General features: G+C 38.9%; 1 protein-coding gene across 3 annotated transcripts in view; it reads left to right on the top strand.

Annotated features, from left to right (window-relative positions):
* Nucleotides 1-14,373, top strand: part of KLF12 (KLF transcription factor 12) — a 454,868-nt gene that overhangs the window by 189,836 nt on the left and 250,659 nt on the right. For 2 of the 3 annotated variants that reach the window (XM_027116076.1, XM_027116077.1), the window contains exon 3: nt 12,760-12,849. In XM_027116076.1, the coding sequence (XP_026971877.1) occupies nt 12,760-12,849 (90 nt within the window). Of the gene's footprint in view, nt 1-12,757; nt 12,850-14,373 lie in introns of those variants that run through there. The other variant, XM_027116078.1, reaches the window with a different exon arrangement.

Raw genomic sequence — 14,373 nt, forward strand, 5'->3', positions numbered from 1 at the left:
TAATGGAAATGAATTTGTGGTTTGCTTTCCAGCATGTTCTCCCACCTTCTAAAAAGAAGTCCTTCTTTTATTCCTGTGACTCTGAATCAGCAGTGAGATGCTCTAAGAACCTACTAGCTCTCAAAAATTTTCATTTTTCAGGAGAAGACACCCTTCCTCTTCTTCTTTAGCAGGGACATTGTGGCAGTTTAATTTACATAACCTTGGTCATGACTTAAATTTGTTTGGTCCGGTACAACTAGATGGAACTAACTCCTGTATTACCACAAGGGTATATTGAATTGTTACTTAAAAGGTAACATTACTAACACAATTGAGAAAATATAGACAGGTTTATATTTCAGTTCATAGTCAGCATATTCATTTAGGTGATTACAGTTTCTTACTTTTGGGGTTTTCTAGGCTAATTTGGTAGATACTCACTGGCCATGTCTAGGAATGAGGTGAGAGATCTTCCTTGAGTTGTTATATTAATATTGAAATCCCTATAGGTTTCTTTCAGTTGCCGTAGATTGAACTAATGAGCAAATTCTTGCAGCTCCTTTCTGGAATTTTTGCCCTTGTTTAGTGGGAAAATTTGGATATGCAGAAAGAGGAGAAGAAATTCGAACAAAATAGTAAAGCCATCTTGTAAAATGTTTCTCATTTCCCAGTTAGGTGTATTTTAAGGTAAACTGTAAATATTCTTTATAATCAGATATTATTTTCTTTTAATATTCAGGTTGTATCTATACTCTTGGGCAATATAATTCAACAGAAAATCAAGATTCTTTTCTAATGAGTTCATAATATCAATACTTATAAAATAGTGCTTCTTAGATGGGGCACCCTCCTTTGCTTCTCCTTCCTCTGCCCCTCTCCCTTGACATTTGGCCATTTCTCATGGTTTTTTTTTTCTTTGCCGTACCACGCAGCATGTAGGATCTTACTTTCCTAACCAGGGATCAAACCCACGTCCCCTGCATTGGAAGCACGGAGTCTTACCGCTGGACCACCAGGGAAGCCCCTGATAGCATTTTGGATTGCCACAACTGTGGGGGTGAAGGAATGTTCCTGGGATCTAGTTGTAGAAGGCAGGGATGCTGCTGAACATCCTACAATGTACAGGACAAGCCCCCAGAACAAACAACGATCTGGTCTAAATGTCGTAGTACAGATGTTGAAAAGCCCTGGTCTAAAAGAATACCGGAGTTATGACAATGGACTTCCTTAACAGAACCTGTTTCCTCTCTCTATGAGCAGAATTTAATTTAGACATATTGACTGTGAAGTAGCAGAAAAAGGTAATAGAAACTTCCTGGATACAGTAAGTTATACAGATTGAAAATTATACTGTTTCTGGTTTTATGGGGCAGGTTTATTAAGAGGCTGGAGGAAGTAACAAAGCCTGAGTAAATGCCCTGTAGTTATTTAATTCCTTAATAAAAAGTGTGCTTCAGATTTCTGTTGAATAAATTTTCCTTTCTGAATTGCATTGTGTCGCATTTTAGAATTTTAGAAGTACCGCTTATGGGAAAAAATAGCCCTAGATTTAATTTTTCTACACACACACCCCTTATAGAAATTCTAAGAAGGCATAAAGATGGTTGATAAAATGAGGGAGGTGCAGAGATGGGGGAAAGTCATTCAGGGTGACAACAGCATGGGTAATGGCATGGCGGTGTTAATATCACTGGCATTGTATTGCCCTGAATACAGAGAGATTTTAAATTTTTAGCCCCTTGGATTTATTTTACCTCCTAATGTAGTTTTTCTGGTTTCCTCAAATAATTTTGCAAGTTTTCCACAGCTCAAATAACAGGGCACTCTGTAGGTATCTTCTCCTACAGAGAATATGTTGTGGTAGTGAATATCTTTCTTTAAAACTGTATTTGTGGGTAATCATGTGAAGGGGAACCATAGAAAAGGCTTTGAGCACTGCATCAAATAACATTTGATTGCTAGGAAGGGCTATCAGACACTTCACGGCTGTGCCTGGCAGTCGGAGAATATTAACTGTCCTAGAGCTGTCCATGGAGAGGTGAGCTGGGTCTCTGTTATTGGTGTTCATCCTCACAGTTTTAAACAGATAAAATAGTTCACTGTTGCCATGCATCATGAGAAATATATGTTAATTGTGTAGATCAGTCTTCTATCAATTCCTTTCATTAGTATTTTTATCAAATCTACCATTTCCATTCTAGTTCTGTAATAGTTCACATAGAGAAATCTCACACATAAAACCAAGAGGGTTCTGCAAAGAGTCAAAAATCAGATTAGGACATCCATTCTTAAAAGTAAGTTTAGTAGAATGGGTGAAATAGTATAACCATTACTACTATTAATTAAAATTACTTAATATTAACAATTAATCTAAAATACTTTGTGCTAAAGTATCTTATGCGCATGAACTCATCAAATCCGTAAAATAATTTTGTGAGATAGAATGTTATCTGCATTTTACAGATAAGAAAACTGAGACTATGAGAAGGTCATAACCCACGTTATGGGCCCATGTTCTGGGCAATATTCTATTCTAACTTACACTTCTATATAGTCATGAAAGTGTACAGAAAAAAAGCATAGACTTGGAAGATAGAATGCTTTTAAAAAGGTAAAAGATAAAGTCGTCAGAATTCTTGGAGATGGTATTGGATAAAATGAAAGTAGATGTGTAATAAATAGCATTGCCAATAAAAATGTCAAATTAGTACAGGATTTGGATTATACGTAAAATTTAATTATTACAACTAAAGAGATCATTTGGGGAATCTGGAGAGATCACAGCTGGAGCTGGGTATACTTGGAAGCTGACAGATTACATTTTGGGTTGAGCCAATGCATTTGGCCATTTGGCAGCCAGCTACTAATGTCTTTCTCCACTGCAGTCCCAGGACCCAGAGTGTTGAGGAAAATAGAGAGGGGAAAGGCCATTCCAGTGATGTGTCTTACATGATTGTCCAGGCAGTGCAAACAATTGCACCTTTGTATTTTTGATATAGTCTTTTTAAAGCACTTTTGTTACACCTTTTAATAACAGGACGAACACTACCTAGCGCTTTCACATGCTTTGACAATCCTTCGTAGATGAAATAAACTGTAAAGGTCATTTGTTCTAGCTTTACTTTTTCAAAACATACATTTAAAACCAGTATCATGCCTAGGGTTTTCAAGGAATGTGATATTTTATATTTGTTACAAAATCTTAACTAAATAATATGTATAAAATAGGAAGGCATTGAATATAAGACCTAGTTTACCAGTTTACATATTTTTCTGGCCACTGAGGAGACCCATGAGGTTGATCTTTTCTTTTTGTTTTCATTAGAATAGTTCTAACTAAAAAAAAAGTTAACTTGGATTTTTATTTCTCCTCAAAATTTTTTTGCGTATTCCCAACTCTTCAGTGCTATTTCTTCAGGCTGTACAGGAGACAGATATTCAACAGCTCGTGTTCTAATAAGATAATCCATTTTGGGTTTGATAAGGAGCCACTTGACATCATTGTAGGTCAGGAAAGGTGGAAATATAGGTCAATAGTCATTTCCTTTGTTTCCTACAGAAAATAAATGACTTTATTTTTGATAGTAATCTTCATTGTCTCCAGGCACAGAGGACCGGTGATGTTAGTTATTTCATTACATATTCCATTCAGTGTTCTGCATATTTTTTTCATTACTATCCAAATGACTTTTCATAAAGGGAAACAGCGATGAATATGTTAATGTACAGTACTCTTAAACTTGTACTTTGGCAAATATTTATTTTGTTTTAAGTTTTGATAACCATGGAAGTCTGTAAAATGATAAATCCTGGGAAAAATGATAGTGAAGACAGAGTTAATTCTTGTCTTGAAAATGCAGCTAAGAAGATGACTTCTTTATTTATAGTTTTTTCCTTATTTCAACCAAACCTGTGTTTCCAAGTTTGAATAAATTTGACTCTATTAGTATCTGTTATAATATTCGAATGTACTCAGCTTGAGAGAAATTTTCTTCGATGCATAACAGATCCTGAGTAAGCAAAAATGTATTGAAATTAAACAATATACCGAAATATTCATGTATCTCAGAGTGCAATAGGTCCTTTACGGGATATTGGAGGAATATATGACACGTTTGGCTTTTCCTGCTGGGCTTCCTGCCTCAAGCTTCAGGTACAACGTAGAAAATCAGTGCCATCCTTGACAATCCTCTCAGCTCTTACCCCACACTTCCTCCTTCTTGTCAGTCATCAAAAGCTGTTCATGGGCTTCCCTGGTGGCGCAGTGGTTGAGAGTCCGCCTGCCGATGCAGGGGACACGGGTTCGTGCCCCGGTCCGGGAGGATCCCACCTGCCGCGGAGCGGCTGGGCCCGTGAGCCATGGCCGCTAAGCCTGCGCGTCCGGAGCCTGTGCTCCGCAACGGGAGAGGCCACAACAGTGAGAGGCCCGCATACCGAAAAAAAAGCTGTTTATTCTTCCTGTGTACTCTCTCTCAAATAATTTTCCTCCTCTTTATTCTCACTGCCACTGTTTTGGGTCAGGCTCTCCCCAGCTCTCCCCTGAGTTGTTGCAGTAGCCTGTGAACTGGTGGCTCTTCCCTCTGCATCAAATTCTATCTGTTTATAAGCCATCTTCCAAAGCAAGTCCAGGGCTAGCTTTCTAAACACAAAGCTTAAACACATTATGCTTTTGCTTCATGATGCCCCATCACCTGCTGTGTGATACCCAAACACATTTCTTTCCCATTTACCTCAAGTTTTCTTGGGATAGGGGAATCTTTCTCTCTTATTCACTTGGGCTCCTAGCAACTAGCCCATTGCAGGCATTAAAGAAACATTTTTGCATGAATAAATGAATTACCATAACATATAAGACCTTTTGCCCCCTAACACCAAGTTACTTATATGGTCTCATCTCCAGTTTCTCCTCCAATAAATCCTGTGTTCCAGCCACGTGAAATCCTTTATTATTGTTCACAAACATGGAGAATTTCATTGCCCTACGATTTTGCTTATGCTTTTCTTGCCATCTGTTTCTCAACAATCAGTTATATCACCCGGGTCAGGTGAACCCAGGGAATGAACTGATTTTAGATTTATTTACATTTATTCTTTCATCAGCCCAACAAACATCTACTGAGCACATGGTATGTGTTAGACACAGTTATAAGTTTGGGGATAGGGACTTATGAACAAAAAGGCAATGTCATGGCCCTCCTGGAACTTACATGCTAGTGTAATAACAGATAAAGAATTTGTCAGGTAGTGATGAATACAAGGGTGGAATCGAATATACAGAGGCCTGGAGGAGAGAGCATTTTTCACATGGTTGAGATGTACCCTGAGCAGAATGGTGGAAAACAGGGTTGGGTAACTGGTTAGAGGCACATTGGGTAAATAGTTAGAGGTACCCACTATAGGACAGGGTAAAGACTCCATAATGACCTTAACACCATCTCCCTTCAGTGTGACTGTGATCAGCCTGCCCTTGCCTTGCTGCTCCCACTTCAGCCCTGGTTCCCAGCCTTTTGATATAACAGGAGCTTGAAGTACACTAGCCAGAGTGGCTTGGACACTTCTGGGCTCATCCAAACTTTGCAGCCAATGGCAGAGTACCGAGCAGTTGAGAATCTCTATCCCAGGTAGCAATGGAAAATAGGTATTAGCCCCAGAGTTAGACTGCTGATCATTTTCATAACCTTGGGCAGATTACTTAATCTCTCTGAACCTGAACTTTCTTGTCTGAAATGGACATAGTAAAAAAGAAAAGAATGAAACTCTATAAGTTTCCCATTTTGTTCACTGATGTTTCCTAAATAGCGAGACAGTGCCTGGTACTCAGTAGGTATTTTTTGAATGAACGAGTGATATAACAAATGTAAAGCCCATGAAACAACACTTGGTATGTAAGTGTTTAGTAAATAGTAGTTACTGTTATTATCATTGTTCGAATATGGTTATGTGTATATTGCTATTATAATTGTTGTATAATTATTTTAAAAATTTTGAGATCCTGTGGTCGTATTGTGGTTGTATTGCAAGTGTAATTGTCCATGTGTGGGTCCTGTGTACTGCATCGGCCTTTCTGCCCAGCCTCCTGGTGCCTGATTTTTGTGCTCATGTGTGTGCCTGGGCTTGGGCACATGGCTAGCTCTCTGCTTCTTGTCTGCATCTGTTACCCAGTTCTGGCTTCTCCTGGGGCTAGGCACTCAGAATTAGTTTCAGCTAGCCCTGCTCCCTTCAGAGAATCTTGTTTCTGGCTTCCTTTTCCAGGACTGAACTCACTTCTCTCTTTTCTTTCTCATCCTCTTTTTTTGGGGGGAGGTGGGAGCTATAATTGACATATACTGTTAATAGAGTCACCATGCTGTACATTACATCCCCATGACTTATTTATTTCATAAATGGAAATCTGTACCTTTTGACCACCTTCACTCACTACACACACACACCCCTGTGGCAATCACCAATCTATTCTCTGTATCTATGAGCTCTCTCTCTCTCTCTTTTTTTTTTTTTGGTATTTTGTGTGTGTGTGTGTGTGTGTGTGTGTGCATTTAAGATCTTACATCTAAGTGAGATGTGGTATTTGTCTTTCTTTGTCTGACTTATTTCACTTAGCATAATGCCCTCGGGGTCCATCCATTGTTGTTGCAGATGGCAAGACTTCCTTCATTTTTATGACTGAATAATTCCCTTATACTTTACCTGACAACCAGACCACTTGTTAGCCCATCCTGATACCGGTTCCTACACATTTGATCTCTTCCTGGGATGTTAATATCTGCGCAGCTGAGCTGAAGTTTTGTGCTCCCTCTCTAGGGTTTGGTTGGTGGTCAGTTGGCACGTCTCTTGCCATGATAATTGCCTGATTTTTTGACCTGGTTTCTGTTCTCCAGTCCTGGCTCTGCCCCTTACCTCCTGTAGTGCCTCATGGTTCATGAATGTGGCACGGATAGAATGAGATGACTGCCATAGCAGAGACCCGTCACTGCGTGTTTAAGGAGAAATTTGGCCCACTCATGACCCCCAAGTGTGTGCAGCTCTTCAGAATATGAATGACAAAATAATTTTTATTACAATCTGTATTAATGCTGGGGTGGAAGACTTATTTAGAAGCTCAGTTGACATTTCTAAAACTATTAGTGTAAACGATCCATTGTTGTGGTAATTTAGCACTTTACCAACAAAGAAAGCAATGATTTTTTTTTTTTTTTTGCGCTACGCGGGCCTCTCACTGTTGTGGCCTCTCCCGTCACGGAGCACAGGCTCCGGACGCGCAGGGTCAGCAGCCATGGCTCACGGGCCCAGCCGCTCAGCGGCATGTGGGATCTTCCCGGACCAGGGCACGAACCCATGTCCCCTGCATCGGCAGGCGGACTCTCAACCACTGTGCCACCAGGGAAGCTTGAAAACAATGATTCTTGCTATCAGGAAAATATAAGTTGCTGCATTGCATGTGCAGTTTTTACCAATTCTTATGAAAGACACAGTTCCATGTTTCAATGTGAGGTGATTGTGGAAGGGTTTTGTTTTTGAGACTGATGACAGATATTTCAGAATAATGTGTATATGGATCATTGAAACCACTGAAGGGGATTTAAGTTGCAAGTCCCAGTAGGTCTATAGTTTGGATTCTAGTTCTCCCAGTAAAATATGATCATCAGTGTGATATCCACTCTCCTGTGCTGCAAAGCAAGGGAAGATGAAAGCCTGGGCCAGAATGGCAAAGTCAACATTTCAACTGATATTTATTTTGTACCATCAGAGGTACTTTAATTACGCATATGCCCTCTACAAAATTGACTTACCAGTGTGAGGGTATGTGAGTTTAGAAAAATATAATTTTACACTTAATCTAAGCACTTATAAATTGAATGTGAGGCCCGAATGTATCTCTTTTGAGTATAAAAGGTCGAAGATGAAGTTCCTGTATAATCCAAGTACTTGAAACTATTGTGAAAATATCGCATGAGCCATCTAGGATATGAATATTTTCAAAACACTGGGTAGCAGATGAGATTACCATAGATTTTTCTGGATGTTGAACTCAGGATGGGACTGACTTGCTAAATTAATTATGAGATGTTTCTAGGATAGGAATGTATAATCTTATCAAGCTAAGGAAATATGTTGAAAGATTGATTTAAAGAAAAAAATAAGTGAAATAGCTTTGAAACCAGGGGCTTATTTGATCTCTTATTGTTATTCCCCAAACTGTTGATACTCACCGGTGACCAGAAGTTGCGCATTCCTTTCAGTGACTAAATCAGTTCAGCCCTGAGAGGAGCCATCGACTGAGATTCCAGAGCTCCTCTGTTGGGGCCTTCAGTAAGGTGCTCATGTTTTTTTCCACGTCGATTTAGGGAGCGCACAGAGGAAGATGGAGAGAGGAGAGGGAGAGGAAGGGAGAGAGGGGTTTAGTGGTTGGGAGCTTAGCTTGGTTGGGCTCAGGCTCCTTTGGTTTGGAATCAAGCTGCACCACTTACTAATCGTGTGACCTTGGACAGTTTAACCTCCTTGTGTCTCAGATGCCTCATCTTCGGATAATAAAGCCTTGACCTCTTGGGTAGCTGTAAGGACTGAATGAGTACACGTCTCTTAGCACAGGGTCTAGTCCATAGTAAATAGGCAAATAGTAGGTGCTGTTATTATGTTTGTTAGCAAGATAATAATAAAATGGTAGCTGTGTTATGCTACCTATTGTTGCACAACAATAGATAATGGAAACTGTTGGCTGGGCATAATTCTAATCTCTTAGGTGTGTCGATCCTTATGGAGAGCAGGGATTCACTCATTCTTTTGCATTTCAGCACAAATTTGGGGGTAGTATAAAACACTTATGTTTTCTCTGAAGAAAGGACCTATTGGTTGAACTGGCATACAGGCTTGGAAAACGATTATTATTTTTGTTGGTTTTTATTGTTGTTATGGTAGAAGTGAGTCAAGAAAGGGGAGAGATTGACTTCTTTATGAAGTGGTTTTCAAGCAAAAGGCGAATTTCCTTATAATCTGATTCTTCTGCTTTTTCTGTAGGAAAAAGTACTCAGAGGATGATACTTTTAACCAGTTGGTATGCCTGCATTATAACCCGTTAAGAATCTTTTCTGAACATGCCTTAATCAGCTTGATGCAGTGAATCCTGAATTGCTTCTCAAATGTCCCTTTGATCACTGTTGAACATAACACGGGTAGGGGTGAGGGCAATTCATATTTTTCATTACCTGTAGCCAAACATGGAGATTCAAGATGGAAATATGTTTAAGTGAATATGTCCTGTATCTTGAGAAATCGGAACAAATCCCAGTAGATATTTTTGGCTTATGAAGGGAAGCCTTGTTGAAAACTTTGGTCTGTTGAATGTTGACTAGCTGGCTCTTTATTACCCCACCTGTGCAAAGTGGATGACGCACGGTCTGGAGGAGGGAGAGGAAAGAGACCTGCATTCTGGGAGTAGGAGGGCGGATGGTAGTAGTTGCCCGGGAAAGTCCCCCCCATTCTATATTTTTATGAGAGAGGATTATTGAGCATCAGTCCTTTTCCTTCCTGCAGGTTCCATTCAAAATATTGTGAGATGCTAGGATTGATGACAGTTGTGTTTACATGTAGATGTATTTCTGATGTATTTGTGGGGAGGAAGGTGATCTCCGCGTCTTACCCTTCCGCCATCTTGAAGGTCTCTTGACAGTTGTATTTATACCGCTTTTGACTGGGAGAGCTACTATCAGCTGGACTGCTGTGTTGCCAAATCTTGTTGGGAAATAGGAGTATCCAGAGTACCGTTCTCACCCAGTGCACGTGTAATTGATCAACAGCCAGCTAATAAATCTGATGATAAATCTGTCTGTAATTGATACAGTTTACTCATATGAAATAAGTAACATAAGTGTATAGATACGTGTATATGAATATAAACACATATACATAAATTATGTAGGGTTGTAGAATATCAAAATATTTGTTACAACATAGAGAGTACCATGTTACTAAAATGGATGACTAATCTTATTTACCTCTTGGGAATCAATTGAGCCATTGGATTCCCCAGCAAATGCGTTTTGATCAAGATCACGACAAGATATGTTTGACAGCAACTTCAAATTATTAGAGTTTATTACATATTTAAAGTCTGAAGTCCGTTGAGATTGTATGTATCTGATTTTTAGCTTAGAGAGATAAATCTGTCGATATTTTGTTCCAAGGACTATGTCCTCAATGCTGTATAGTTACCATGTGCTCCGTAAAAACCACACACCTTCTTGGATGGTCTGGAATATGGTGTGATGCTCGGCCCTTCTCTTTAGGCTAAACAAGGTCAGAATCAGGAATGCAGAGATTAATATGCTTCATGTATATACAGTATAACTTTCAGGCATATGTACTGATCGAACCTGCACTAGTTGCAAGAGTTTAATAATTAAGGATTGGGTTCCTTAGCTGTGAACATTGTTATTTATGGTGTTTATTATGGGTGTGCTATGCTGATCCTGGAAAAATCAGGGAAAGAGAAATATTTGCCGGGCAAACTTCATTTCTTAAAAAAATGCTTGAAAATGTGTTTAATTATTTCACTTTTATAGGAAACTGAAGTGTAACCCTGTCTTTAACGATCTAGAATTATTCCAGTACGACAACAACAAAAATTATAATGCAAACAGTGATATTTAAATGTACTAAATAGCATGTGAACCCAGTCAGCTTTTTATGATTTATCCGTTTTTAACTTCAAAGACCCTGGTTAGCTTGCATTTTTTTTTTTAAATGAATGGGTTGATCACAGCCAGCGAGGAAAACGGCTGAAGTCTATCAGCTGTAAATTGGTACAAAGCACTAAAAGGGACATTAGCCTCTAATCAGATTCTAACAGTTCATTAAACCTGCCTTTCCAGAATCGCTCTTTGTCTTTTCCCCTCCTTTGAAGGCATCTTCTTCCCTTTCCATCTGGGCAAGACCTCCTCCAGGGTAGGAAGCAGTATCAACTCATCCTTCATTGTCTACCAACCAAACAGCCTACGGGAGGCTTTGTTAGGGTGGATTCCATGCTGCTGTGAAAGGCCCGGCAGTTGAGGGCTGCTGGCAGCAGGAAGGCTTTCCTGAGGTTGGGAGGTAGCAAACCAAGCTGGCTGCTTCCAAGCATGGAAGCAAGTGACACATTGGGATTTGAGGTCCATGCCTGATATGCAAACAACCCACCAGCCTCCGCGAAAGGATTTTAAGCTTGGAACAAATGCACTGAGCTCACCAGTAATGCCATAGTTCCTTCTGTTCTAAGCTATTAGGATGCAAAAACCCCCCCCCCCAAAATATGGACAAGTCAAAAGCAAACATGTAAAAACAATGATGTATCCTGCCAGTTTTAATAATATTGTACATTTCTAAGAGAGGAACATGACAGTAATTTTTCTTCTTTTTATTACCTAACAGACTAGGTAGCATGGGATTTCTAAATGCTCATTAGTTAGCTCTAGCGTAAATTTGCTTTTTCTTCTTGCCGTTGATTTCTCTGAGCAAATATTTGTGATAAGAAGCCCCATACATTTTATTTCTCAGAGTATTTTTCTTAAACAAAAAGGAGAGTCAAGAAATGGGAGAAATAATTAGAGCTTCACTATACTGCACTCTGTTGGTATTATTTGGTAATAAAAACGTTTAATTTATGATGTGTTGAAGTGAGAGTTGTTTTTATTTAACTGTCTGTTGGGGAGAAAAGCAACTCCATGAATGGCGAAAACCTGAAGGTTTAGAAGTGATATTTAACCTTTGTCACCATGTAGGCAAAACATTTAGAAATGTCTCTTTCTTTTAATAAGACCACCTTAGTGTCATGTGGTTACATTCTATAACAGCAAAGACACTAGTCTAAAAACTCAGTCAGACTTAGTCATTTTAATTTCTTGGTTTAGTCAGTGTTTGAGGGTAAAGTTGGCATTCTCAACATATTTTAAAGCAGGAGCCTGATTTTGGCCTGAAGCAAGCACTGATGTGTGGCTTTCTGACTCCCCTTCCTAGGTTGTTGACTTCAGAAAATCCCCGAAGCTGTGGAAATTAGTCAAAAAATAACCCTGATTTAATCTTTTTATAGATGTTTGAAATTCTATTGCACCACAATAGAAGTAAGGTTTTCCCTTCAAGAGGTGTTAAATGGAGGCAAACATACACTGGAACAGAAACCAAATTGTCGTTTATTCTTTGATTATGACTTCAGCTTAAGAATTCGCTCTTAATCCAAGACTTATGTTAGTTGTTTTTAAAGCAGATGTTTGCCGTTGAAAGGTAGAAATTTTCATTTGATCAGATATACCATGATACCGGAATTCACTCTCCAGCATTATAGTATCTTGTATTTAAAGTTATTTCCACTTTGACAGTAGTATGAGAGTATATAAATTATTTTGATCTGTCTTTTCCTTTATGGATTTCTGTATACAGTACAACCTCCAGAGCTAAGGAAGAAAGAAACTTGCCTGGTATTTCCTTCCACGATTGCAAGTGTGATGAGTTATTCCGGCCCCGTATAAATTAACGTAAGGTTGCCTTACTTCAGTTTATTACCGTCTGACCTCCAACCCAGGGGTCATAGAATCAGACTGATTAATTCAAGTTCTTGGTCATTATTTCAAATGAAAGTTCAGCATGGGGGGATAATTGGCTATGCTGATGTTCTCCTTTAATTATACTATATTGTTAAAAAATTAGGTTAGCAGTACTAAATGTACTACAATGAAGGCAGACTCTACTAGCTGTCCTCTTCTGAACGCTTTATAGCTGAATTTCCCTCTCTCTCTTTTTTATTCTCAGAATATCAACACCCTTGAGAACAGAATGTTAATGCTTGATGGGATGCCGGCAGTCAGAGTCAAAACAGAGCTTTTGGAATCTGAACAAGGGGTAAGCAGAAGTTTCCGACGATGCCCCACCCCCTTCTCTTTAAGAGAGTGGCAGTGTTTACCTCCAGAGTGTTCTAAGGTTTGCAGAACACTTCTGATTTTTCAGTTGCTTCAGCTTTTCTCTCTTGAGTAAAAATCATCTGAGACCATGGTTGATTCTCACCCATTTGCAACCTCAAATATTACTAACTCAGAAAGGATAAGTTCTTGAATTTAGGAAGGCATAGTGACCATACGGCTTTATTTAAATTGGTGAATGTTTTGGAAAACTAATTCAAATCCAACTCGCAGAGGAAGCATTAAAAAAATAAGATGGGACTCCAACCTCAATGTCAAGATAGTTTGGTTCTTGCAAAGTTAGGAAATTACAGAGTACAGTTATGGGAATGTTACTGTTTTTGGATGGATTTCTCTTTTGACATTTGTTTTTACCCTTTTTTATAGTTGATAGTCAGTGAGTTTGAAAAGCACATAAAAGCAAAAGAAAGCTTATTGAGCAATAACGTAGCCAAATTGACAGTTTATGGCTACTGAAAGTGTAAGGACTTAAGAACACAGCTAGATTTTTTAAAACGATGTGGGTGATTTTATAATTGTTAACATCTGTAGCTTCACTAGTAAAAATCATAATCACCGCGATGTGATTCCTTGCAGCATTGGCTGACCACCTTTTGTATTTAAGGGAGAAAGCACTGCCTACCTGTCTTACTAAAACAGCATCACAGAGGCAAGTACACGTGACCGCAAAAAGGACATCAATTAAATACATATTTCATCTTAATCTTATTTGTGTATCCCTTATTCAAAAGAACCAAAACAAAACATTAGCAGTGTTTTGTAATTGAGCAATCAAATTTAAGTGTTAATAAACTCTCACTCTTACAACAATCAGTACGCATGAGTTCCTCTGGGACCCCATTCAAGAGGTTAGGATACTGATGTACCAAAATTGTTTTGTAATGAGGACACTCGAGGGCAGGGATCTCGATGGTTGCATTTAGAGGGTTCTCCAGTAACGTCCCCATTCCTGAGCACTATGTGGCAGGGTGTATGGCATCTCATGATATATTTCTCTTCCGTGTAAGTCAGTGTCTGAAACAGACCCCCATCACGAAGAGCATATCATTTCATCTTTATGTTCAGCGTAGACTGTGGTAGCTCTGAAATGCACATTGTGGAGTATGTCAACCGAGAACATAACCCCACAGTCTGCGTGACATAATGACTGAGTCACAGAGATTCAACCCCAAACTTAGGCAGTAGAGCATCATGAAAGAAAAGACTATGTGTTGGTTATTAATAATTGCTTGTTCATTGTAGACAAACCTTCAGAAAAAATCATGTGTTCACCTGGATTTTCTAGCCTGACACTCATCAAGTTAAACTCTATATCCTCCAAACTAAGTAGTTCTTTACCTTTGTTTTTTTAACCATACCACAGAAGGATGTGTTTTATTTCTTAGGAGTTCTGTTTTCTTAATCTAAATGCATTAGCATCAGTTTAATAAAAGAAATTCCTACATAC

This window comes from Aethalodelphis obliquidens, unplaced genomic scaffold, assembly GCF_003676395.1.
Source record: "Aethalodelphis obliquidens isolate GAN/ISIS:26980383/991018 unplaced genomic scaffold, ASM367639v1 scaffold15, whole genome shotgun sequence".
Classification (NCBI taxonomy): domain Eukaryota; kingdom Metazoa; phylum Chordata; class Mammalia; order Artiodactyla; family Delphinidae; genus Aethalodelphis; species Aethalodelphis obliquidens.